This window comes from Trachymyrmex cornetzi, unplaced genomic scaffold (assembly GCF_001594075.2).
Source record: "Trachymyrmex cornetzi isolate Tcor2-1 unplaced genomic scaffold, Tcor1.1 scaffold316, whole genome shotgun sequence".
Classification (NCBI taxonomy): domain Eukaryota; kingdom Metazoa; phylum Arthropoda; class Insecta; order Hymenoptera; family Formicidae; genus Trachymyrmex; species Trachymyrmex cornetzi.
Genome location: NW_017297858.1, coordinates 106385 through 131514, shown reverse-complemented (window position 1 = coordinate 131514; position 25130 = coordinate 106385). Strand labels below are relative to the sequence as shown.

At 34.2% G+C, this 25130-nt stretch overlaps 4 protein-coding genes across 5 annotated transcripts in view; 2 read left to right on the top strand and 2 right to left on the bottom strand.

Annotated features, from left to right (window-relative positions):
- Positions 1-10839, top strand: part of mib1 (E3 ubiquitin-protein ligase mind bomb 1) — a 472329-nt gene extending 461490 nt beyond the window's left edge. The window contains exons 10-15 of the mRNA XM_018509796.1: positions 6079-6298; positions 6745-7055; positions 7395-7569; positions 8096-8297; positions 8928-9085; positions 10064-10839. Coding sequence (XP_018365298.1) covers positions 6079-6298; positions 6745-7055; positions 7395-7569; positions 8096-8297; positions 8928-9085; positions 10064-10204 — 1207 coding nt within the window. The 3' untranslated portion in view covers positions 10205-10839. The remainder of the gene's footprint in view (positions 1-6078; positions 6299-6744; positions 7056-7394; positions 7570-8095; positions 8298-8927; positions 9086-10063) is intronic.
- Positions 10840-15129: 4290 nt separating this feature from the next.
- Dlic (dynein light intermediate chain) lies at positions 15130-19508 on the bottom strand. 2 transcript variants are annotated; one of them, XM_018509777.1, is made up of 10 exons: positions 19366-19508; positions 19119-19192; positions 17875-17991; positions 17562-17792; positions 17122-17332; positions 16848-17036; positions 16663-16777; positions 16404-16544; positions 15578-15743; positions 15130-15483 (listed from the first exon to the last, which is right to left on the bottom strand). In XM_018509777.1, exons 1-10 carry the CDS (start codon positions 19452-19454, stop codon positions 15368-15370), a joined length of 1449 nt encoding a protein of 482 aa, XP_018365279.1. In that variant the 5' UTR covers positions 19455-19508; the 3' UTR covers positions 15130-15367. The 2 variants fall into 2 exon arrangements, with proteins under 2 accessions (XP_018365279.1, XP_018365280.1); XM_018509778.1 differs by having other exon boundaries at positions 16428-16544.
- A 373-nt stretch (positions 19509-19881) lies between these two features.
- On the bottom strand, positions 19882-21848 carry mRpL15 (mitochondrial ribosomal protein L15). Its single transcript, XM_018509791.1, has 5 exons — positions 21614-21848; positions 21175-21326; positions 20931-21096; positions 20351-20510; positions 19882-20245 (listed from the first exon to the last, which is right to left on the bottom strand). The coding sequence occupies exons 1-5, from the start codon at positions 21716-21718 to the stop codon at positions 19944-19946; spliced, it is 885 nt and encodes a 294-aa protein (XP_018365293.1). The 5' UTR covers positions 21719-21848; the 3' UTR covers positions 19882-19943.
- Positions 21849-22272: 424 nt separating this feature from the next.
- Positions 22273-25130, top strand: part of Rab3GAP1 (RAB3 GTPase activating protein subunit 1) — a 41529-nt gene continuing 38671 nt past the window's right edge. Inside the window, exons 1-6 of the mRNA XM_018509797.1 lie at positions 22273-22468; positions 22699-22981; positions 23053-23189; positions 23309-23522; positions 23931-24339; positions 24902-25113. Of these exons, the coding sequence (XP_018365299.1) occupies positions 22273-22468; positions 22699-22981; positions 23053-23189; positions 23309-23522; positions 23931-24339; positions 24902-25113 (1451 nt within the window). The remainder of the gene's footprint in view (positions 22469-22698; positions 22982-23052; positions 23190-23308; positions 23523-23930; positions 24340-24901; positions 25114-25130) is intronic.

The following is a 25130-nucleotide window of genomic DNA, read 5'->3' as shown; positions in this document are numbered from 1 at the left end:
GAAAGCATTATCGTGAATGATAAGATAGATGACACTTTATGGACAAGCTAATAAATCACAGTAAGTTTTGTGAGGAAACAAAATATAATGTTACAAACATACAGTAAGATAATTAAGTACAAGTAATTAATGAGAAGGCAAATGTGACTAAAGAATCAAGAGAAGAGTAGTTTCTTATCTATCGAGGGACTTGAAAAAAGACGTTCTTCTAATTATGATTAATTGAAATCCAACATAAGCAATACAAGCTTATCTAATGATTCTAATACACGTATTATGTACTAAAAATGTACTAAAACGTGTATTTATTTATTTATATTTTTAAAATTATTTTTTCGTTTTCTTCTATTTCCATAATACTCAAGATATCTGAGAGACATTATAACAATAGCCTTATTAATATCTCACATTAACATATTGTCATTTTCATGTAACCTTCATATAAAGCTTGTTTGTACGCAATAAATTAAATTAAATTAAATGACCATTACATTAAGTCAAGTAATTTTCCGAAATAGATTTTGGACAAAAAAAGGAAAAACAGCTCATACAAATAAGATTTGTTTGATTTTTTTCTTTTTAGATTTCTGTTCTGCGTTTCTCATATTATTCTCGTTATATTTTAATCTACCTTCTAAAACGCTTTCCTTTTTAATAAGATTTTGTTTAATTAGTAATATATTAGAGAAAAAACGTACTTAACCTATGATATAACATTCTTGTGGGCTATTAATCCACTGAAAATTCCCTTCCCCTTCCTTACTGAGTCGGACGCAAAACAATCCCGCGTTTCGACAATGATAAACCGAGCGGAATTATTTCCCGCCGCGGCTCGCTCGACTCACTAGCTATGGCCGCTCTTGAGATCATCCTCTCTTTCCCTCTCTCTCTCTCTCTCTCTCTCTCTTTCTGCGTTTAGCTTTAAAATCCTCGATATCACTCGCGACGGACGGATGAAGGAGTCGCAGCTGCAAGAATTCGCGACGGTGGCGACGGTAAGGAATACCGAAATAATCGCGAGTCCGCGCTATATTTAGCGAAGCGTTGCGTGCGTGCGGAACGATTTCGCGTGCGATCTCGCGCGTTTCGCTCATCCCAACGAGCTTCCACCGCGATATCGAAGAATTACGCGATTTCGATCGTCGACGATCCGGCAACGACGAAGGACTGAACTATACTTCTCTCTCTCTCTCTCTCTCTCTCCTTAGGTCGACCACTCTTGCAGTGCTCTCGTTGTTATTTTGCACACGCTCGTGTCAATTATATTTAGCGTGTCGCCGCGTGATCTCACTGACTCACTGCACGCCGCGGATTCAACACGGGAGACGGCGCGAGCCTCGTCGGACGTTTGCAGCCGTGCATCGAGAGGATGCGGAGGCACGCGTGTGTGTCGTTGGAGCTCGTGGCATCGGATTCTCGGTAGCTCCGCCGACCGCGATGATGCCACGGCCGTCGCTGACTCACTAAATGCTCGATATATGCGTGCGCAAATCGCGCGTGCGACGCGCGAAGCGAGCCCGATTTGTGGCGACTCGCTTGCAAACGCGACGCGAGTACATCTGGGATTTTATTTCAAGTCTCTGTGCAAAACTGCACCTGATTTATTCAATCGTCTATCAAAATTAATCCGCTACGTGTTTAATCTGCTGAATTAAAAAGTATTGTGAAAAAGAAAATATATTGAAAGAAAAATATCCAACGCTGAGTTTCAGCTGAGCGCTTCTGTTAGAAACAGACGTTAATGATAAATTCACGAAGAGATCGGTAACAGAAAGAGAACGCGTCAATTTTTTATACGTCTCCAAATGCAGCGTACGTATAGTATATGTACACATACATGGTGTCCCAAACTTTTTGACATACCGCTTGCGAGCAGGTAAAGCGGACTAAACCGAATCAAAGTCCTCTATACCATTTTGCAGAGTTTTCGCAATTTTTTTTAATTACCCAATGAGCAAAATGTCCAAACGCAGTTTAGTCCACAAGCGGCTCGACAAGCGGTGTGCCAAAAAATTTGGCACACCCTGTATGTGTATCACGGGAATTTCTTTCGATATGGTGTTTCGTATTCAAATCATCTCCGTTTATGATCTCCGATCTACAGAATGATGTTAGTCTCTCTATTCCCGATACGATACGACAATAAATGACGATTTGAAGTCATAATGATCAGCTGCGAACTGGTGTGTCGGCGTAACGGTATTGAATGGTACATCGGGAGTGCCTAACGACGGTTCATTGATGCCAATAAAGGAATAGAGACGTCGACGAGTACTCTCTTTTGTCCGTCGTCAACAAGCGACGGGAAATTAATCGCGGTAATAATATCACGCGTCGCGATATGCGCCGCCTAAGTGAGTATTTATGCGAGCCCGAGTCGATGATTGCGACGAATTCCGTCTTCGAGTGCGTACGAAATGCGGCAGAATGATATTAAACCGGAGACTGACAGGAGAACGCAATAAGCAGGGCGTCGCTCGCTTATTTCTATTTATTACATCGCGCGGGGCTGCCGTTGTAATTGCGATAATTATTGGCAGCGTTAAATCAACGTCGTCGTGCCTTTCATTCACATATACGAAATCCTATACGAAATTTAACGCGATTTTTGAATGGAGGACAATAAATTCTAGCGACGTAATAACTAAACAGAAAAAGCTGGTCCTCTTATAAAAAAGTTTTGAGCCTTACTCCGGTAGATTATATATATATATTATGATAAATATCAATTTATTTTAATATACGTATATTGAATTGAATTGAATATTTGTATAATCTGCTACAGGTACAAAGAATAACACAGCCCTTGCAATGAAACTTGTCTTTACTATCGTACTTATTAATTAATTTGTCAAACTAACTTATTGTTAAACTACTATCTAAACCAAAAATAACTAACCTTTTTGTCTGGTGTGCTATAAAGGTTCAAAATTGTTGGTGTGCCATCTACTGCAGAATCAAGCAATAAAAAAAAAAGATTAATTTTATTTATACTTTCTTCTCTTGCATTGAAAGCAAAACGAAATTTAACAAATTAATTTCTTTTACTGTGTTTTATTTTACATTTATTTTAAAATAAACAGTTTAGCACGAAAACGAAGCAGCTGAAGAGCGCAAGTATAAAAAAAATAATTTTTACTAGAAGTGCTATATTACTGTGTCGTTTTTTGTTTTATTAAATTTTTTCTGATAGCGCGTACTTCTTTAGACGTGCTACTACGAATGCCTTCCACTAATGGTACGCGTGTTGCAAGCAGGTTGGTCACCCTTTATCAAAACACACACGTTGCCCCATTCTAATAATATGTATCTTATATTATTTTGAAGTAATACTTTTGAGGTTTTCATGATTTTCTTCGAAGGTGCCAAAAGGTTTACGAGTTATCACTGTGTCGTAATCATCGACATATACACTGAGAAAAAATGCTATTGATTCAATTAAAGTCTATATTACGGGCTGTCACTAACATAAGTGATTCATGTACCTATATTTTTATTGACATAAAAACATAAATTATTATTCCAATAATCAAGACCTTTATGTCAATAAAAATATACATGAATTAATTACTTATGTTAGTGACAGCCCGTAATATAGACTTTGATTGAATCAACAGCATTTTTTCTCAGTGTAGTATTGGACGGAGCATTAGCATCGAAACCATCTTGACAGATCTAGAAAGAGATAGAGCGATTACGGGGGTAGCAGTGAATCATGTAATCAAGGGCCCTGAGTCATTAAGTTGATACATCTGTGCTCAGAGTGTTACTTTTGCACAAAATACACGTAAAAACCACATTTCAAGTTTTATTTTGTATCTAATAATTAATAATGTAAGTTTAAAATTATCGTACTGCGTTAGTACCAGTCAATACTGTGATGACTCCTGACTTTAAAGAATATACTACTGTCTTCCTTCTTCTGAAACAATTCAACCAATAGGACAAGAGTAAAAAGAGAGTTTCGTGCCCACTTAGCTATTTTATTCTTTCTAAGCCCGTCAAGATGAAAGATCAAAGAGACTTGTCTTTTCCTTCATCAACGCACTGATATGATTATATATACATATCTTATTTTGTCAGATGATCGATTAAGGTATAATTACATTATAACAGTACACTAATTACATCTCGAGATTGAAACGAATGCACGGTATGTTATTCAAGGTATAGAGTATACATTTTTTTAAATTGCTTTATAGACAATGCCAACCCGAACTGAACGACCTTAATCGTTATATTATTCCAATCGTTCCGTTTGTAATTATTTCGGCAAGCCGTGAGAATTGAGGCGAGAAGAAAAAAAAAGAGCCGCGGTACAACGAGAGCGGAATGAAATCAACGAGGCCGGTCAACGACGCAATAAAATCGCGCTCACGTCGTCGATGCAAGGCACGAGTATCCGGACATAATTGGCAAAGTAATCGATTTATGGTTATTAACGCGGTAACGGTAACACTCGCGACTATTTGCATATTCATGACAAGGAGAGTCGGCTACGACTCGCGGCTGCTGCTGTTGCTGCTGCAGCGGGTAGCGAGATCCTGCGATCGCACTTGGATGCAAAACGCGCACCCTTAGACCGCATTAATGAAAATGACGCCGCTTACACGCCATAAAAATTTGATGGCTTCTCATGAAGTGAGAAAACAGCGGTCGACATTTATAACAGCATTATGAATGTAACGTGATTATATTTATTGGCATTATTACTCCCGTATGACTTTTGCAAGCATTCATTAATATAGTTAATATGTGAGCAATAATTTTTTACAGATTATTTTATTTTACACCCAAAGAAAAATTATGTGTAAATTGACAAAATTATTTGTTCATTGATTCTGTTTAAGTTGAAATAAAAATATAATACCTTTTTGAGAAAAATAAAAATTTATTTGATTTTAGGAAATGACGTTTAAATCGAAGAAACTTTTCTTTAAGCAATGCACAAATTTCTTTGATTCAAATAATTTTTTTTTAATCAATGAAACTTTTCTCTTGTGAGTGTAATTCTAAGATGGTAAAATAAATAACTAGAATTATAAATCAAATTTCGATCATCAAGTTAAGATTTGCATTGCTAATTTTTCTTGTAGTGTTAATCTGATTTATTGTGAAAAAATATATCTTTATCAAAGAAAATTTTCTTTTTATCTAAAAGTAATTGTTACTGTATTTTATTATAATATATTATAGATATAATATAAATTGTGCTTCCGATAATCGAAATTTCCGCAAAAAGTTCTATATTCAGATTTTTGATTCTGCGAAATTATCGTGGAATAATTAACGAGATATCTTTCTGAAGCGAGATAGGAAGGAGAATGCGGGATGGCCTCCTAAGCCGTTTGCGAGATATTTCGAAACATATGCAAGAATCACATATGTGATGAAACATACGCCTGTTTCTCATGCCACAGCAACGGCCTCGAAGAGGTCTTCTCGGCGGAGAGGCCCTGTTAAGAACAGCTGTCCCCGTCTCTCTTTATCATCTTACCATGGGGTCTTGTCCCTACTATAACGAGTAGTTAGAAATGTATACGAGATACACGGAAGTGTATGATCTAACAAGGAAATTTGAAATTATGTTGATATGTTGTAAAAGCACAAGCAGACAGAAATAAATATATCATAGATTCTTGAAAAATTGCTTCTCTGGAACGAATATATGTATATTGGTATCAAAATATGTCAAAATATGATTAGTTCAAAATAATAAAGAATAATAAAATTGAACATCTTATAAAGGAAAAAAATTATAAAGTATCATACATAAATAAAATAGTTATGAAACAAATACGAGCTAAATTACACTATTTATTTAAAATAATGATATAAAATACGTCATAAAAAATAAAAAACACATTCATTTTTAGATATACAAGGCATTTTATTCGGAACATTTCTTGAAAAAAAAATTAATTAAGGCAACTCATATATAAGATAATTAGGGCAAAATTCGTTGTAAAGTAATTTGAATTAAAATATATTTTGCAAGTGTAACAGGAACAGATTTTTCAATTCGAAAATGCAATCGCGGTTTTTTGTTTTAATGTCTTGCATTTCATTTGATTTTAGTGCAATGCGAGTGCTGCTGTCAAAATTACCGCGACCCTGGATTGTCGACGAAAAGAAAGATGATGGTTATACGGCCCTTCACTTAGCTGCCCTCAACAATCACGTAGAGGTTGCGGAACAATTGGCACGCGCTGGGAAAGCCGATCTGGACCTGCAGAACGTAAACCTGCAGACCGCTTTGCATTTAGCGGTCGAGCGACAACACACGCAGATCGTCCGAGTATGTTTCTGCTAATATTTGCGAAAATCGTTTGTTCCAATCTTGTGAAAATCACAGTAATATAACAAACAAAAAACAACCAAACTCAAGGCTAATAAGAATCAGCGCGAACGGAGGTGCGCAATAAATCTTACACAAGTAATTTTGTTAATCCATCCGATGTGATGACCTTCATCTTTATTCAAAATTTGTACGTTTCGATTCTCTTTTGAATCTTCATCAGTAAACTTTTTGAACAATATTAGATTTTGCGAACGTTATTTATATTATAGTAATATTATAATAAAATATAATTCATTTAAATTTCTAAAATAATAATTAAATTCCTGATAATATCGAACGTTAGACAAAAATTGTTTGGCTCGACATATGATAATAGGATAGTCGAGTCATTCTTTCCCCGGAAAAAGGTCGATAGTATATTTGCGATAATTTATCCGTCGCAGCTGTTGGTTCGCGAAGGCGCGAATCTGAATGTCGCTGATAAGGACGGAGACACTCCTCTGCATGAGGCCCTTCGACATCACACGCTGTCGCAACTGCGACAACTGCAGGACGTGCAGGATGTCGGACGACTGCTGATGGGCCTAGGCACTCAGGGTCAGGACAAGAAGAGCAGCTCCTTCATCGCATGCTTCCTCGCAGCACACGGTGCCGATCTAGAGCTGAAGAACAAAAAGGGCCAAACACCTTTGGATCTTTGCCCGGACCCGAATCTCTGCAAGACTCTCACCACCTGTCACAAGGATAAGGAGTCGTTAGTATTCGGGTGAAGGGAGAAATACTTTATGGTTCCTTTTTAATCTTTGGATTATATAAAAACGCCTATATTTAAAAATGTTGAATATAATAATCAAATCTTTTTTCGAAATTCTATTCAACATAATAATCTCTTAATGGAATTTGTAGAAATTTTTCTTTCGCAAACTTTTTTATTTAACAAGAGAGAATAAAATATTCGCGAAGAATTAAGACACAAATTTATACAATCGATTGTCTTGTTACATGTTCCATGTATAATTCCCCGTGCAATTACGACATACATCGCCGTATCTCTTAGTATAATGTAGCTAACATACAGCTCCCCTTTCCACAGACACGACATCGAAACCATCGTCCCTTCGGCAGCGATCGACGAGTGTCTTGTATGCTCCGATGGCAAACGAGAGATGCTGTTTAGTCCCTGTGGACACGTGGCTTGTTGTAACGTCTGTGCACCGAGGGTGAAGAAATGTCTGATTTGTCGTGAGAACGTTCTTTCTCGAGTGAAGGTAAAATATCACGCGACGCTATTGTTTGTATATTCTTCTATTATTAGATGTACGATATTATTTTTATTTTTAAAACTTATTTTTTTATCTAACACTAACTAATCTTACATTAATATTACATTTATAAATTCTTTGTCGATTGCGTTTTAATGATATTCTTAATAATAATTACATATTTCTTCTTTTTCTTCGATATAATTCTATAAATTTTTTCTATGAAACGAACTCTCTTTTCTATAAAAGAAAAATCCATTTTATCGTTATGCACAATATATTTCTACGTTTATGCAAATATATCTCTCCAGTAACCTTAATTTAATTTTCTGTAAGCCACTAAAGTTCTAATCGTGGAGTAAACTCCTTCAACCTTTCGTCAATCCAACTTGATACACCATGCTGCACTACTGCTATGTAGACTAATAGTTGACCGAATAATCCCATTCTGTCCCGGAATAGATTCTCGAAACTCTAAACGCGCGTTCCATCAACCTTCTGCCTTCACATAATAATGGATGTTTGTTCCCAGATCGAAGAATGCGTAGTGTGTTCGGATCGCAAGGCGGGCGTGCTGTTCCGTCCGTGCGGCCACATGTGCGCCTGCGAGAGCTGTGCGGCCCTGATGAAGAAGTGCGTGCAATGCCGAGCCCAAATACAGCACATGGTACCGCTCTCTGTCTGCTGCGGCGGCGGTGGTGATGTCACCTACGTGAAGGGGTGCAATGCCTCAGGTATTAACATCCATTTCACAACTTCTCGTCTATCTCGACCTATCTAATCGCATGGAATTTAATAAACTACTCTCACGCAACGATTAGATTGCTCGCCTCTAATCTCATCTTGAATAAGTAAATCGAATTGTTCTCAGACTGTATTTGCGCGGTTTGCGCGTACATTGCATTTTTTGCCTTTTAATAATTAATGTAATGATGAACGATCGATAATGGTGTTCGCGCGAAGGATGAATTGGATTGGAGATCGCGTTTAAAACGTAATCGCAAAAGTAGCTTCCTAACTAATTGATCACGTATATTTTTAATACTTTGAATTATTAAATGTATATAAATATGTAAATTTTAAATGGGAGAAATATTTCTCTATATTTTTCTATTTTTGCTGACACAATGCAAACTTTTCAGTATTTATGTATTTATTACACTACTTTATATGCTAATTCCGATGTTTTCTTTAGTTAAAATATTTATGTTATCGATAAATAACGTTAATTTGCGAATAAAAATATGAATTGTAATAAATGAGAGCATCTCTAAGCGATGCTGCCGTTGTCAAGAAATTGGCGACTTTTTTCTTTTCTTTTTATTTATATATATTTTTTTTTTACCGACTGTTATGCTTCGAAGGAACAATATCTGAAGTCAAGGCGGATCTTGAGGAGGAATCGACGCCCTCAAACAACACCGTAGTTGGAGAAGCTCTCCTAATGAACAACGGCAGCCGAGATACTTCCCACAGCGACATACAAAAACTACAGCAGCAATTGCAGGACATCAAGGAACAGGTACGTGTCCCTTCTGCGTTTCGCTTCGTTATGCGTCGCTTTAATGAAACGAATAATTTAATTTGTGTCGAAGAAAGAAGTCTGCACCGCGCTGTGTACAATTACCTTTCTCTCTTGAAAAAGCAGAATACGTTTTCCCGTACTGTATCCCAATGCCTCCTTGGAGAGTACCGCAATAACTCTTTTCTTGGTTTTTACTTTATTTGCTCAGGAAAGATTTAAGAAGTTAGATCATAAACGGATTAGAAGAATTTTGATTAGAAAAAATTCAATTTTTTTATTTAATATTATTCATAGTGGAACTTTAAGAAAATTTAAAAAATGTATATGTATTTAATGTTAAATAGATTCAAGGTTGGCAAAGTAACGGCGTTTACTTGTAACTCCGTTATTTTGTTAATCTTTACTTTGTTATAATAACGATTTGGCATAATGACATTGTGAATATTTTATGACGATAATGCTAACATAAGAGATAGAAAAGTCAATTGTTACTTGTAATGGGTTGAAAAAGTCATTTGTTACTGAAAAAAATAACTCCTAATTTGTAACGTGTTACTTTTTACTCGTTACTAAACGTGTAACGTTACTCGTTATGTATTACTTTTTTCAATAAGTAACACGTAATGGTGACAAATTACTTGTAAAAGTGACAACTTTAACACAACCTTAGCGTTTAATTAGTTAGCATTACCATTATAAAAAATTGCAACATCGTCATCAAATTGTTTACTATAAAAAGTAACGACGAAGTAACTGAAAAGTAGCGTTTGTCAACTCTGAATAGATTATATTTAAAAACAAAAGATATATAAAAATATATCGCATTATAATATTGACTTTGAATTGGAGGAAACTTCTGAAATCACTATCTGTATGTGTAACAGTGAAAATTGAATAAATTGATTTACTCATGACGGTTGACAGACTTCGGAACATCACGCAGAATTTGTGAAATTTATTCCTTTATTGTTGCAGACTATGTGCCCGGTTTGTCTGGATCGTCTGAAAAACATGATCTTCCTGTGCGGACACGGCACCTGCCAAATGTGCGGCGACCGGATGTCGGAGTGCCCAATATGTCGCAAGGCGGTAGACAAACGTATTCTGCTCTACTAAAAATAAAAGACTGTTACAGGCTGCATTGCGCACTGAAATTTTCTAAGGGTGATTGTACGTGATTGTATGACGGACGAATTATAATCCACAAGGATCCACAATATTTCACGAGACGAAACATTTCCTCTTACGCCCCGTTTATTCCTGATAACAGCATTACGTAAAGCTGAATCGTAGAACAACGTTGTTTGTCATGAAATAAAAAAATCATGATATTAAATGGTATAACAATGAAAAATAATGAAGATATTAAATGGTGCTCTTCGAGCTACGATTTATAGATAAAAATGTAAGTTGATTGATAGGTAAATAATTGCGATAAGTGTAGGTACGCACAATTATTATTTATTGTTCATATTTTTAATAAAAGAACCTCGTTGCATGATAGATGATATATTATGCTGTTGAAGTTGCGTTTCATGCGTAGTCGTACGGCTATTAACATATACAAGTGTAACATATTTCTAGTAAGCTTCCTACAAAAAACCTTTATTTACCACTTATGGATAACACTGTTTTTTCTGCATGATTAAAAATTCAGAAAATGCTCAGTAGACATTACAAAGTTCTTCCGAATATCTATTATCAATAGAATTAATAGTTTTATATCCATCTTAAATAATTTCCACATAGTTTGCCAAAATTAATAATAAGTAAAATATTACATTTCAATTTGATATTTTTCAAAGGATTAAAATAAAATTGTAAGATGATTCCATAATTTATCGTTGTTAATTAAATATCATGATATCTGCTAATATATGTGATGTTATTTACATGTTACATAAATTGGTAAAAATATGTTCGATACATTGGCGGATCTATATCGGTAAAATAATAAAGCTGTTTTCATTTTTTTCTTAACTTAAAAATTTATATATTAATATTTTCTCGAACGTAATAATTATATTATTTGACATAAAATGTATATTAATTATATTTCTAAAATTTTAATATTTTCAAATTCTAAATGGTTTTTAATGTAAATTTTATATCAATTTTGAAGTGTAGTAAATAAAATATACATATATATACATGTATATGTATATGTTATATATAATATACATGGATATATGTTATATATGTATACATTATGTTATGTATGAGATATATGTATATTTTTATTTATTATTTATATGTTTATAAAATGGATCTTTTTTAACAAATATTCCAGAAATATTAGCTTCATATTTCTGAAAGGAGATCTGTCATTAATGATTCTATTGTATACCTATCATGATTTATGAATTTAAAGATAATTATCCTCTTTTCCTTTTTACGCCATTCAATGCATTTCTTGTAAATATATATTTTTCATAACAGCATTTTTATTTATTCATAATTAATGAATGAAAGCTTTATTGTATTTGATTTTTATTACCAATTTACATCGTGTTCAATTATTTAATGATTAGCTCAATCACAAAAATTAGTTGTATTGGTAGAGGAAAGGCCCTTATTATGAAATACCGAGTTTATTTTGGGTAAATGCTAGAAGTCTATAGGCAGAATTTTAAAAAATAATAGGTCATTTTGAAGGGAATTTAATAAGCTTTAAGATAACGTTACATAAAATTTAGTTCAAATTCCATTTTTTTTTTAAATTAAAGAAATGTAAAAAGTGAACAAGTCGCAAAGTCAAAAAATTGTGCTGTCCTAATATGAGATGCTCCGAAAAATCGATAGTAAAACGCAAAGTATATCAGTATTGTGTGCAATTAAAAAACTTTATTTAATGTTTCTAAAATACAAACAAATCCAGCCAGCGTGCGCGAAAAATGAGCATGCAATAGATTATACCCAGAACTCGTTTTCAGATGGTTGGAATCAAGCTTCGCAGATATAGGCACTCGACGTTCATTCCGGTTGTCTTTTTTATTATTGCACAATAACATTTATACTTTATCAACGATTTTCACTATAACATAGGAGCATGGGTTATTTCATATTAGAAATACTCTGTTGGGTATCTCATATTACGATTTCCACGCCTTATGATGTTACGATCATCAAATTTAACTTCTGTAATTAAACAATTCAACATATCCCATATTTTTCTATTAGTACGACTTTACTCTATCACTACATGAAAAATTTATTGCCAAATATTTATTTATTAAATAATAAACAAGGTTTAAATGCTCATCTCAATGAAACTTGAAGACATCCAAATTTTTAAATCTTGTTTTACAATGACTACAGGCATGATTTAATAATGAATTTTCCACTAAATAGTTTTCAATCCAAGAGCAATAAATTCATGGTGGAACCAATAGATAGCGTTTATTAGTTTAGCAGAAACGCCGCTATCTCATATTAGGCGCCAACTATCTCATAATAGAGGGCTTTCCTCTGTACATCATAACGATTAATAAATTATAATCTTAGATGAAAAATAGTAAGAATGATCATAAAACGGAATGATTTATATTTGAAGGCCATTCCTATTTCGACAATATTTTTATATATTGTATTACTGTCTTTCTTGAGTTTTATTTCAATACATATATAATTATTGTATGATAAATATATAATATGAATTATATAATATGAATTATATAATATGAATTACGATATTACAAATAAAGATATAAATGACAGGTGTCTGAGCTGCGATAATTATAGCGTATGTCCTATACAGCGAAGATTATATTATTGCATTGATTGCTTTTTTATGTATTTTATTTAATATAATATTAGATCACACACACAGTGCAAAAGTTCGTGCCCGATTCATACAGATGGAACTGGTAAAGCAGCATGGCAACTCTGTTGTTTATGTATGAATATTATATGTCGTTGGAAAGATATCAGTCCGAGGTGTTATTTGAGCATTAGAAGTGTTTGGTTTGGTTGAATTTAAATCGTGAAAAAAAATTATTGAAGATGGACAAGGAGAAGTTGCATTTTCGACATGTGATGCTTTACGAGTTCCGGAAAGGAATAACCGTTGGCGCTGCGACAAAAAACATTCTGGAGGTTTATTTGGACCGTGCACCAGCCCTTCGAACGGTGAAGAAGTAGTTTGCTAAATTTCGTCGTGGTGATTTTAGCCTCGAAGATGAACCTCGTTCTGGACGTCCTTCCGTCATCGATGACGATGTTCTACGCGCATTAATAGCAAATAATGCACGCATTTCGACGGAAGAGGTTGCCGAGGCCCTGAACATTGATCGATCAACCGCGTTTCGGCGTTTAAAGAAGATGGGACTCATTCGAATCTGAAGCTTCACATTTGGGTACCGCATTCGTTGTCCGAAAAAAACAAGTTGGATCACATCTCTGCAGTCGTTTCTTTGCTCAGACGTCCGGAAAAAGAGGTTTTTTTGGACCGTTTGATGACTGGCGACGAAAAATGGATTCTGTATACCACCGTCAAACGTAGACGTACTTGGAAGGAAGCGAATGAACGATAGATTCAGTCGCCAAAGCAGAATTGTATCCAAAGGTCTTACTCTCTGTTTAGTGGGATTGCCAAGGTGTTATATATTTTGAACTGCTTTCTGTTGCCCAAACGATTGATTCAAAGAAGTACTGTCAACAACTAATCAAATTGGATACAGCAATCAAAGAAAAACGCTCGAGCTTGGCTAATCATAGAGGCGTCATCTTCCACCATGATAATGACCACATACTTCGAAAATGACTCTGGACAAATTGAAACAGTTGAAATGAGAAATCTTATTGCATCCATAATGGAAGTAACAATACAAGAATACAAGAATACCTGCGCAATAACACACCTTGTTACTTCCACCATGATTGCATCTACTATATTCTCTGGACATCGGACCCTTCCATTATTTGTTTCGGTCATTGTAAAACGATTTAAATGGAAAAAATTTCGATTCTGTGGAGGCTGTCAAAAATCACATCACCGCATTCTTTGACGCAAAACCACACGATTTTTTCAATTTATACATAGATACCAAACGTGGTATCTATGTATAAATTGGTTGAACATTGGAAAATAGTTATCGAGAACGGTGGCAAATACAGCATTGATTAATAAAGGCGGTTTTAATAACAACTGCTTGACTTTTATTCACAAATGGGGCACGAACTTTTGCACTGATCCAATAAAATAAAAGAATTTTGTATATATAAACTCATTATACAAATTCCTTTATTATCGCTTAATGAAATTGTAACTGAAGTGTTGCTCGGATTAAAAATAAGTATAAGAGACGAGATATACGAAAAATTATTTATTTTCATTGAGAATTTGAATTTCATATACATACAGCCACATTTAGTTGATAATTGAATGTACATGTCTCTGCTCACCTGTTTTGAGTTGAATAATATATCTTTCTTGAGTTTTCTTGAATTGAATAATATACTCGACTAAAACTCTAAAATATTGAATTTACACGCGCAATTTGTGGACATCTATTTCCCAGTCTCGTACCATTAGCTATCCCTAAATCTGAAGACTGCAATGTGTCTTCCTTTAAAAGGATTCTCCCATTTTATGAACAATTCGTATAAAAGACTATCTCACGCATTCGCACAACATTTTCGCAACGCTAACGGCACTTACATTGTTAAAATTAGACCGAATGCAGAGTAATGAGCCGCCATGGAGACTATTTCGTAAAAAAAAAAAAAACGATCGAATATAACATAAAAAAAGAGTATTTGTTTACGAAGAAGAGACAAAGATGTGCATTCGTATGTAAATATATAGAATGATAAAAAAAAAACCGCGCATCCGTTTCCACGTACACGGGCATTGCTAAATAATTTACTATGATCAGGCGCTAGGACAACATGTGCGTAAGCATATATATTTCGGTAATATTATATTAAATATTTTAATTACATTAATTTAATAGCTTTCTAATTGTACTCTGCTTTGTTATTGATATTTAGTCGATTATGACATTCGCTGTCGCAGAGTTGCAAGACAGATTATATATATATATATATATTTTTTTTTTTAATTTGTCTTCATTGCAATGTGATCAGTTAAATTATCATTGATTAGAGCTAAATTTTATTTCTTCGCGAACCATTTCATCATTATGTTATGATCTCTCCCATTTATAACGAGTGGGCTATAAGACAATTCAAATTTATGTTTGAGTTCTGTCTAATGGCAACGAAGCTTCGACTATTATTTTCATTGTATTAATCGACCGCGAAGAAAAAACGCTATCTTTAACATTCAGACGAGGAGTTTAGGTTGGGTGGAGAAAGTTTCTTGGTCCGAGTGAGACGATCTAATTCCGCTGCTGCGTCGTTACACATCGTCGCTTTGTCCACCGGTGTAGCATCTGAGGTACGAAATGTCTCTATAGTATAGTTTCATTATAAGTAGACATTATTATTATTAGCAGAGAGCTCGGACGTTCGGACTCTAGTTATTACCAAGTTTCATGGGACTTGTTCCTACGTTACCCGGTGTTCCCGGGGAACCAGGCTGCACTCCAGTCTTCTTATAGAGGAGAGAATTAAAGAAATTAGCTAAAACACCTTCTCCGGACGGTGTTGCGCCGCTACCCTTGGGATCCAGCTTCTTGTTCGGCGACGCCACCTATTCACAAAATCATTAGTACTCGCCTATTGTTGAGAGAAGGAATTTAGTAGTCGTAATGGACAGATCATACCACATAGATTAGAACATGCTTTCAAATGTTAACTGCAATAACCACACGAGATGACAGCTGGAATTCAAATTACGTGGAGTGTTAAACAATGGCAACTGTACAATTGTCCACTGGAAATTTTTGTACATGATTTACTGCCATGATTTATCGGCTTCAGGATTAAATTATTGTATGTTAAATAAAAATTACTTTGCACATGATAAAGTCGCTACGTTAATGTGATGCAACTACATTGTCATTCTATTAAATGAATTCATGAGACACATTAAGCAGGTTTTCTAAAAGGCATAAGCTTATAATACGAAGGACAAAAATACATTTACTTTTAACATCACGTAAATGGATGAGCTGTACGGATGAACGAAACAGTTATATGTCAATTACATTGCATAATGAATGAAACAATTGACACAAATGTACATCAGAGAGAGGTTACAGACTCAATAATTCTGTATTGAATATAACAGATGAGATTAATGAATCACTCGCACGATTTATAGTGACGATGAGAGAATTAGTGGCAGTACTGTGGTTCCTTAATTTGACACGCAACATGAAGAGCATGCTCCATTTATAAATGGTATAACCTGTATAACTGGTCCAGGGCTTGCCTGATTCCGAGTTGTCGGAGAACGAGTAGGATCTTTCAGGCCCGATAGAGCTGCTTGCTGCCGCGCAAGGAAAGCTTGCTCTTCTTCCGCCTGAATCTCCATTTCTCTAGCAACGCACTATATATAATAGTATCAACAGATTAAATATTTTAAAGCCATTAAATTTAGATTATATTAAAAAAGTTGTATGTATTAAGAATGTAAAGCAATAATACGAAGTAATACAATAGCATACTTTTCGATTCGTTGCTGGCTGTGCGATCACATCACGATAGTAATCGTTCGCTTTCATGGATTGCAAATTCTCATGCAAAATACTAATCTTTTTCATGTTATCCCAACCAGCAGGTCTACAATGTACAAATAATTTTAAAATATGCATGTACGACAAAGAATTTTTTTCAGGTCAGATGTTCTTACATAAGTACTGCATCTTTTTCGACAACCAATGCCGGTGTTCTGAATGGTAAAGAATAAATCCTATGTGTTAAATATTTATAAAGCAAATCACAGTTCTTATCCTCCTTCGCCGACGTGTAGAAGAGACCCGCACCATATTGTAAGCAAAACCGCCTAATCCATTGTTGCATAAAGTCGAAATGTTCATCTCTATAAGAAAAAAGTAAGTAATTATACGAGATTAATGTTTGCTAATGATTTGTTACTACAAATTCTTTATTCATTCGATGCTTACTTATAGTCTTGTTCTTTTTCGAGAGTAGACATATAATCAGTTTTCGTTATGACTACAACAACGTCTAGGCCCAAATTGGTTGTAAGTACTCCTTCCGGCAAGGGTAATCCCTCAGCGGTATCGTCATCCAAATTACGACTGGTACGTCGCAGAGGACTCCCAGGATCCAGTTCGTCTCCTGGTTCGGTATAGTCCTGCCACTTTTTAATATCTAGCAGAATAAAATCGAATATACTGTATATATAACAATGCCAAGTTTCTCAAAAAATTTGAAATTTACTCTCTACGCGCATTGCAAATCTTATACTTTAATCATTAGAGAGATAAAGAACTGAAGTGGCAAACGTAATAACAATCAAAACAAAAACTGATATTAATATTAATAATATTCGAACAATGGTATATCATTACATATTATATTTCTGTTTTATCCAACTTACTAAGCTGTCTGCACAGTTGCCTAGTATCATTATCTAAAGGTAATTTGTCAATATGATCGCCTAACAATGCTGCCCATGATTGAAGTTGATCGAGAATCGCCCATGGCGTGGTCATGGCAGCAACTAACATAACAAGCGTATGTGGAAACCTTTCTTTGTTCAGAGCAAATCTCAAAAGATTTGCATGACCCGGGTCTCCATCTAGAACCCATACAGATAGTCTTGTGTGATCTGCAAAGAAATAAAAAATATTGCACCAAAATCAAGCTGCATTAAGTGATAATTTGAATATCCATTTTTATTTCATGCTAACCGTCTCTGTAATCATCTCTCACATCGATATATGCAAATTCTAGTCCAGAACCTTTCTTTGGATCCTCTACACCTTGTAGTTTAGCTATAAGCGTAGTTTTTCCACTCTCATTATCACCTAAAAGTATACATATATATACATATAATATAAATTTCATATATTTACAATATAGTCGACTATAGGAAAAATATTACATTTGCAAAATTATTGCTGTATATTGTATTTGTCAGATGTTTTCCAACTGTATAAAACTAGATACTTTTGTTTATATGACGACACAAGTTGTGTTTCAAACATCACAATCATTATCACAATTGTTGACACATAACACTATACATCTGTACTTAGCCAGAGGGCTACTAATCAACTGTATACAAGTCTGTTTTCTACTGACAATTACGTGTTATTAATCGCGACGACTCTAAATGAGGTTGGAAAATATTGGCCGACTGAAATTTTGTTTTTCATTAAATATAGAGACAGAAAATACTACATTTAAATTATCTCTTCACGTGTACAGCATATATACTATAAATATAAGTGACTCGGAACAGTACAGATAACTCGGGACAGCACATACTTTTGTTAATTTATTCCGTGGTATTTAAATTGTAAATTTTCTTTAATAACTCATGGATGGGGATATCATGACTAAATTTAACAAAAGTACATGCTGTCCTAAGTCACCTACATACTGTATGATGCTGATTCTACAAGTCGATAGTCGGAAGTCTTAGTCTTAATCAGTGAAGTTGGCCAATCAGCCTTAGCGATACAAGTTGGCTATTGGTCAACTTCACCGATAAAACTTAGGACTACCAATTACCGACTTATTGTAGAATCAGTGTGATACTATTTCAATTGAGTCTTGCACAATGTTATACTTTGAATATTTCTGTATATGTTTCTGTATTATGTTAAGATGTTTTAAACAATTATAAAACACCCATGAATAATATATTGAAAAAGGCAAATACATTCCTTTATGTAGGAGCACACTTGCGGGCAGAATATAAAGAATGCATTTTGTCGAAATAACCTTTCACCCCTATGACAAAATGCTACACACACGAAATAATTGTGACGGGGAAACGGATTCGTTTCCTATAAGTGAGCAGTATGGGTCTAACGACAAAGTACTTTTTTCTGTCGATGACACACGTATCGAGCAGCAAGTGTGACTACTTAATATGCATGCTACATCAAACGAGCGATCGAAGGGTCGTATGATGTCATCTATTTACCTAAAACGAGGACATTTTTGTTCGATGGCAGCTTGTTGTTGCCGCTGTTCTGCACTTCCGCGAGGATAGACGACCTGCAAAGCATACAATAACATCGAGTAAGACACAATCGAGTGCGGTCGAACGCGTAAATTTTTCTCACGCAGCAAGACGTGTCACGCAAAGCGATAGGCATCTCATTGCAAACAATCATTTCGCGGCGTATTTCTCGATACACAGTTAACATCACGCAAATTAGGACACGTACCATAAGTTATCCTTATTTTCGACGTCCTCTTTCTTTTTTGTCTGAAAGCCATTGCTTTGCAACATCGTATCAACCGTCATCGCTGCCATTATTATCCATTTGACAGGAGAAGGCTATCGATTGTGAGCGCGCGAGCGGCAGTGTAGTGCAGAGCAGTGCAGAGTGCTGTAGTGCGCGGGTGTAGCGAAGATCGATCATATTGCGATTCGACCTCGATTCGATTACCATCGAATGAATCAACCTTGCAGTCGAGCCCGCGATTATCGAAACACATGTTTGAAACCGTAAAAATATGCTAAGATCAAACCCCGTAAAGGAATATGTTGAACCGGTTTTTGTCCCCAAGCCAGCATGTAAAATTTACATGACTTTTTTTAACACATACTCTATAAAAAAATAACTCGTAATTATAGGCACTACTCACATAAAATTATTTTATGTTGTTATTAATTTGCTTTACCTAAGCAATTAATTATGTATGGTATTTGGTCGCATTTTAATAACAAAATATGATCGTCTCATAAGTATCATTTATTGTATCTAATTTATTTCACATTATTGTTCTATACATCTTCATCTCAATTCGCATAAAACTCCTTCAAATACTCGGCTTTCGGTTTTAGTATGACTTTATTCTTAAGATTGACCACCCAACCTGGTTCCAGACCATAAAATAACTGCCGCGGATCCTTACGCTCGCACAACATCTCATAATCAGGATCCTCCTCAATTTTTGGTAACTCGTAGCCATACTTTTGCGCCAGTACCAACCGTTCCTGAGAAATCTTCTCAGGATTGGCCAAATACCCTCTCATACTGGCGCTGGAATAATATTCTAAGCAATCTGTCGGCGGTAAAAGCCTACGTGGTATTGGGTCACCTATATATTATATAATATATATATATAAAAGAGGAATTACATAAAAGAAATCTTAGACTTAATGTACAGGATTATTTTCCAAGAATAAAAGATGTTTAAAATTACCTCTACTGAAGAACTGTTTTGTATTGGATATAGCATGAAGGCAATTTATGTCATAATAGGCAGTTGTAATTACACCGCCATTTCTTTCAATTGCTGCGATTACAGGCTCACTGGCCCACTGCACCTCTATATTTACTTTGGCTTCAAAACAATGTGCACCCTTGAAACACAATTTTCATATTAATATTATCTCTGTATAGAATAATTATATGCAATTATATGCTATATATATTACAATACAAATTGTAGTATAATCTATACAGTATAATTTAAAAAAATTAAAAATAAAAGCTTTAAATTACATCTAAGATAATCCTAGTTCAAGAAAATTTCTGATAAGATGTAATCAGAACATAATATGAAAGGTACAATGTATCAGCTTACAAAAGTATAAATAAAATTCATACAACTTGTTGATTAACAGTTAAATTGTTAATCTGGCATAGTACTGCAATGTCACAAATTAATTTTTTATGATTTATTAACTAATATTTTGTAATATAATTGTAACATTTATAATAAATTTATAAACTATTATATATTGTTAAAAGCTCTAAATCTTAAATTCACAGGACATTACCTCGTCTGTCAAATGAACTCCAGCATGTTTCCATTGCACATTCATGTTGTATAGACCAGTGTTTATCAATGATATAAGATCAATTGGTTTACTGATATCTAGTCGATTTGTGTCAATATACATCTGCAGCATTTTTAAAGAAAGCGGAGGATATTCTCGTCTCAAGCTAAAACGCACAGATTTTTTTATTAGGCATTCAACATATTCTATAATTTTACAAAATATATAAATTTATCAAACTTACTGATGTCCCTTATAGTACGCTTCTTTGCCAAATCTTAAGTAAAATGGAGTATTTCCAGTTTCGTAACCCACACGCATATAATTCTGTCTTTGGCCAGAGCCTTTATTTCCAGCACCATGCTTATTACCTCCATGTTGACCTCTACCACGTTTCTATGCATAAGAATAACAAGGGAAATTAAAATAAAATTATAATTATATTATAAATGTTATAATTATTATATATTATAAAATATTATATACATTTACATATTACATTTATTTATACTTTTGTAAGCTGATACATGGGGTGAGGTTTTTAATTCATCAATTGATCTATCCCAGTCTGTGCAAATGTAATTTTATTCCATAAAAGCTGCATAATGCACATAATGCGATTGATCAATCAATAAATAAAAAAACTGGCCCATCTTTCGTGTTATGTTTTGATTATATCTTACCGGTGATTTTCTTGAACCAGGATTATCTCGGATATTTCCTAATGACAATCTAGGTAACACTCTTAGCATAGACAACGCTAAATCTTTTCCTTGCTTCCCAGCCATGTCGGTATCAATAATTAGTTGTTAATCAATTCGTAGATAACAAATTTTTTTATCATAAAAAATTTAATAAATATATAGACAATCTACGTCTATTTTGAAGTATCGACAAATTCCAACCTAAAAAAACTACGTCGCGTCGCGCCACGTCGCTGACGTCGCGCATCATGCAGCGAAACTCATCACAAATTTATATCAAATTGTCGATAATATCAGCGTTCTTCAATTACCTCCGAATCCTTCTTGTGAAGACAAAAATTTATCCAGGAATCCAGGCTGATGGATAAATGCGCTGACACAAGAAAATCATAATATAAAAACGATTAATAAAATAAATATGATAGAATATATAATAAATTAACAGAACTGATTTCCGTCAACTACTTTGATGTTTTGAATAAATGACATTTCGCCAGTCGCTTGTTTTTCGCCTTGTCGCTGGCGTCTGATTGGCTAAACTCCCACTGTTTTACTTCGGAATGTACGCTTTCTGATTTCATCATGATTGTCAATATTGTCATCTCGGATTGGAACGATTGGAAGTTGCACTGTCGAAAATGCATCACGTAGAGATCGAAGACTTTTATCATCATGATTTTACTACTGTCTCCGAATGGGAAGTATTCATCGCGCGAATCGAAGAGCTTATACACGAATGGAAGCTACCACATATGAAGGTTACGAGCTCCCTCAAACCAGGTGATTTCATCAACTGTCAGTGGCATGAGACCTCAGAGAAGCTAAACTTTGCAGGTTCGTGTTTAATAGTTTGATAAATATATTGTTTAAAATATTTCGGATATCTGCAAAAGTCTTTGTAAAGGAAGATTTTTAGTAATAGAAATATTTTTAATAAGAGAGCATCAGCATAATTTGTATCTATATGTCAAATAAACATATACATATTTATAACGTTTATAACTTTTTATCTGTATGAAACATTATGCGTTTAATTTTTTGTTATATGACTATGTATGATTCAGATGTAGAATTTTTGCTGAAACATTACAAGCTGGAAAAGGAAAGTGAAAATGAAGATGCAACAAAAGAAGAAAACGAAGAAGAATGGATACAGTGTCAAAAGGATGCTTTGGACGTATCAAACGATTTTGTAAAGCTCAATGATAATTGTATGGAAATAGCTCGTTATTACGGTGTTAGAGAGTTTCTTGTTTTGATACCAGCTCGAAAAGCAAATTTAACAGATGAAACTCGAATCAAGATTGTACTCAGTTCGCTAACAATTGCTGCTAACAATGCAAATTGGTAAGTAATTTGCCACACAATTGTATTGTATTTCTAATTATAATCTCTTGTAATTTTTTTATCTGTTTTAGTTATATACCGATACTGGTGCAGATACAAGAACCTTGGCAGAAAATGTATCTTGGATGCTGTGCTGGTAAAGGAACCTGTGTAAATCTCGACATGGTACATTTAAAGAAAGTTCCACCACATTGCAGATACCTTACTGGTAAGCATTATTTATGTTTTTATTCAACTTATTTTTAAATAACATTTATTATTGATCTTCATTTATTTTTAATCTTAATAAAAAATAAAAATTATTTCACAAACAGATATTATTTACAGGTTTACTTACTCTTTTCAAGCAGAAAATCGGAGAAGGCTGTGGTGTAAAGATTGATTCCGTAATGGTATCTGCTAGATTTTCTTATTTATTAAAAGACTGGACTAATAGCACGTGGACACAAGAACCTCCGGATTTTGATTTCATGCAAGGAGAAACATTAGGTGTGGCAGAATTGGGTAAACTTCCCTTTGGAGCAACTTTTGACCCCGTCAGGTATTTAGATGGAATATATTATTGTTAGAAATATAATACAATAAAGAGAGAGAGAAAATATTTTTTTTTAGTCTTGTATAAAAAGAATTTGCTGTAAGTTAATTAATATATCATTTTTTTATAAAATATTTGTAAAGTTGCTTCTGAGATCAGCAACTCTTAACTCTTTTTTTAATAGGAGCATAGAACTAAAGTTGTTAATCTCAGAAGCAACTTTATAATGAATGTTTTATTTTAAAAATGATATATTAATTAACTTCAGCAAGTTTTTTTATGTAAAATCATGAAAAAAATTCTTTCTTTATTATGTTATACTCTTGATGACAATATATTCTATGTATATATTATTTATATTAAAATACACTATATGTATACATATTTCTTATTATTTATTTTGTATATTTTTAGGGAACTTCACCTATTTGTCACATGGCCACAAATGTCAGATAATGTGGTAGTAGACAGCGAAGGATATTCGGATCTCGAACCACAACTCGCTCCTGAATGGTCGGTGCAAGTGAAAATGGTAGCTTTGCCAGCTTGTTTACTTGGCGAATATATGAGTGATTTTCTGCATCTATGTAACAATCAGAAAACTATGGTAGAACTATTGGGTGAAAACGCATCTTACATTCACGATGACGAACAGATGTTAAGTTCAGCCTTCAGTGTGCTCACTGAATCCAGAATACCTACAATTTCGGCAGTTGTAGGTAGAGCGAACACGAAAAAGAATAAAAACATCGAGGGTCCAATCTCGGAAGAGATACTGTTACCTATACTTTACTTCCTTTTTCCGGATGCAGATGAAAACTCGGTAAGCTTAAGTTGCTTAGCAGTTTAATTTGTGATTTTACATATCCTAGTTTCAATTTAGGATTGTTTTTCAAGACTGACAAATAATTACTTGGCTTGAACTGGAAATTTATACAAAAATATTATTAAGCTATTATTATTATGAGGTCAAGATCGAATAGCCTTTTGACCGAATATAGCCTTCTTCGCTTAATTGTGTTAAATATTTCTCTGTCGATTTTCTTAATATTATTTACTTAAATTTCATTCAAAAATCTCTTTTATACATAAAAGAGACCAAACATGTCCAAACTAAAAGTAAAAAAATATTTTAATGTAATTGTTGTAAATGTATAATTAATAAGATAATAGTTAAGCTCTTAATTTATTTAATTTACTAATTGTACTTTTGAAATATAAAAGATTATCAACTGATTAATTTTCTCTCTTTTCCATATAATATACAGAAATCTTTTCAAAATGTAAAAATATATGAAATGTTGTCAAAATAGAAATAAAATTGACAATTTTGATTTCTTTTATGAAAGACGTAATTAGTAATCACAGATTCAAAATCCTTGCAGAAGTTCCCTTACAACGATATTGTCCCGATTGTGGAAGATGATCAATGGAAGGGTGTGAAAACTTGCACAATGGACAGCTTGATGTGGCGTCTATCGGTTGTTGCGGCACACTGCACTCACAATCTCGGGGGTGCAACCGCTCTGGCCCAACTCTGGCATGAGTTCGTGCAGGAGATCAGATTCCGGTGGGAAAAGAATATCCTGATACCTGGGTAAGTACTGAGTAGTA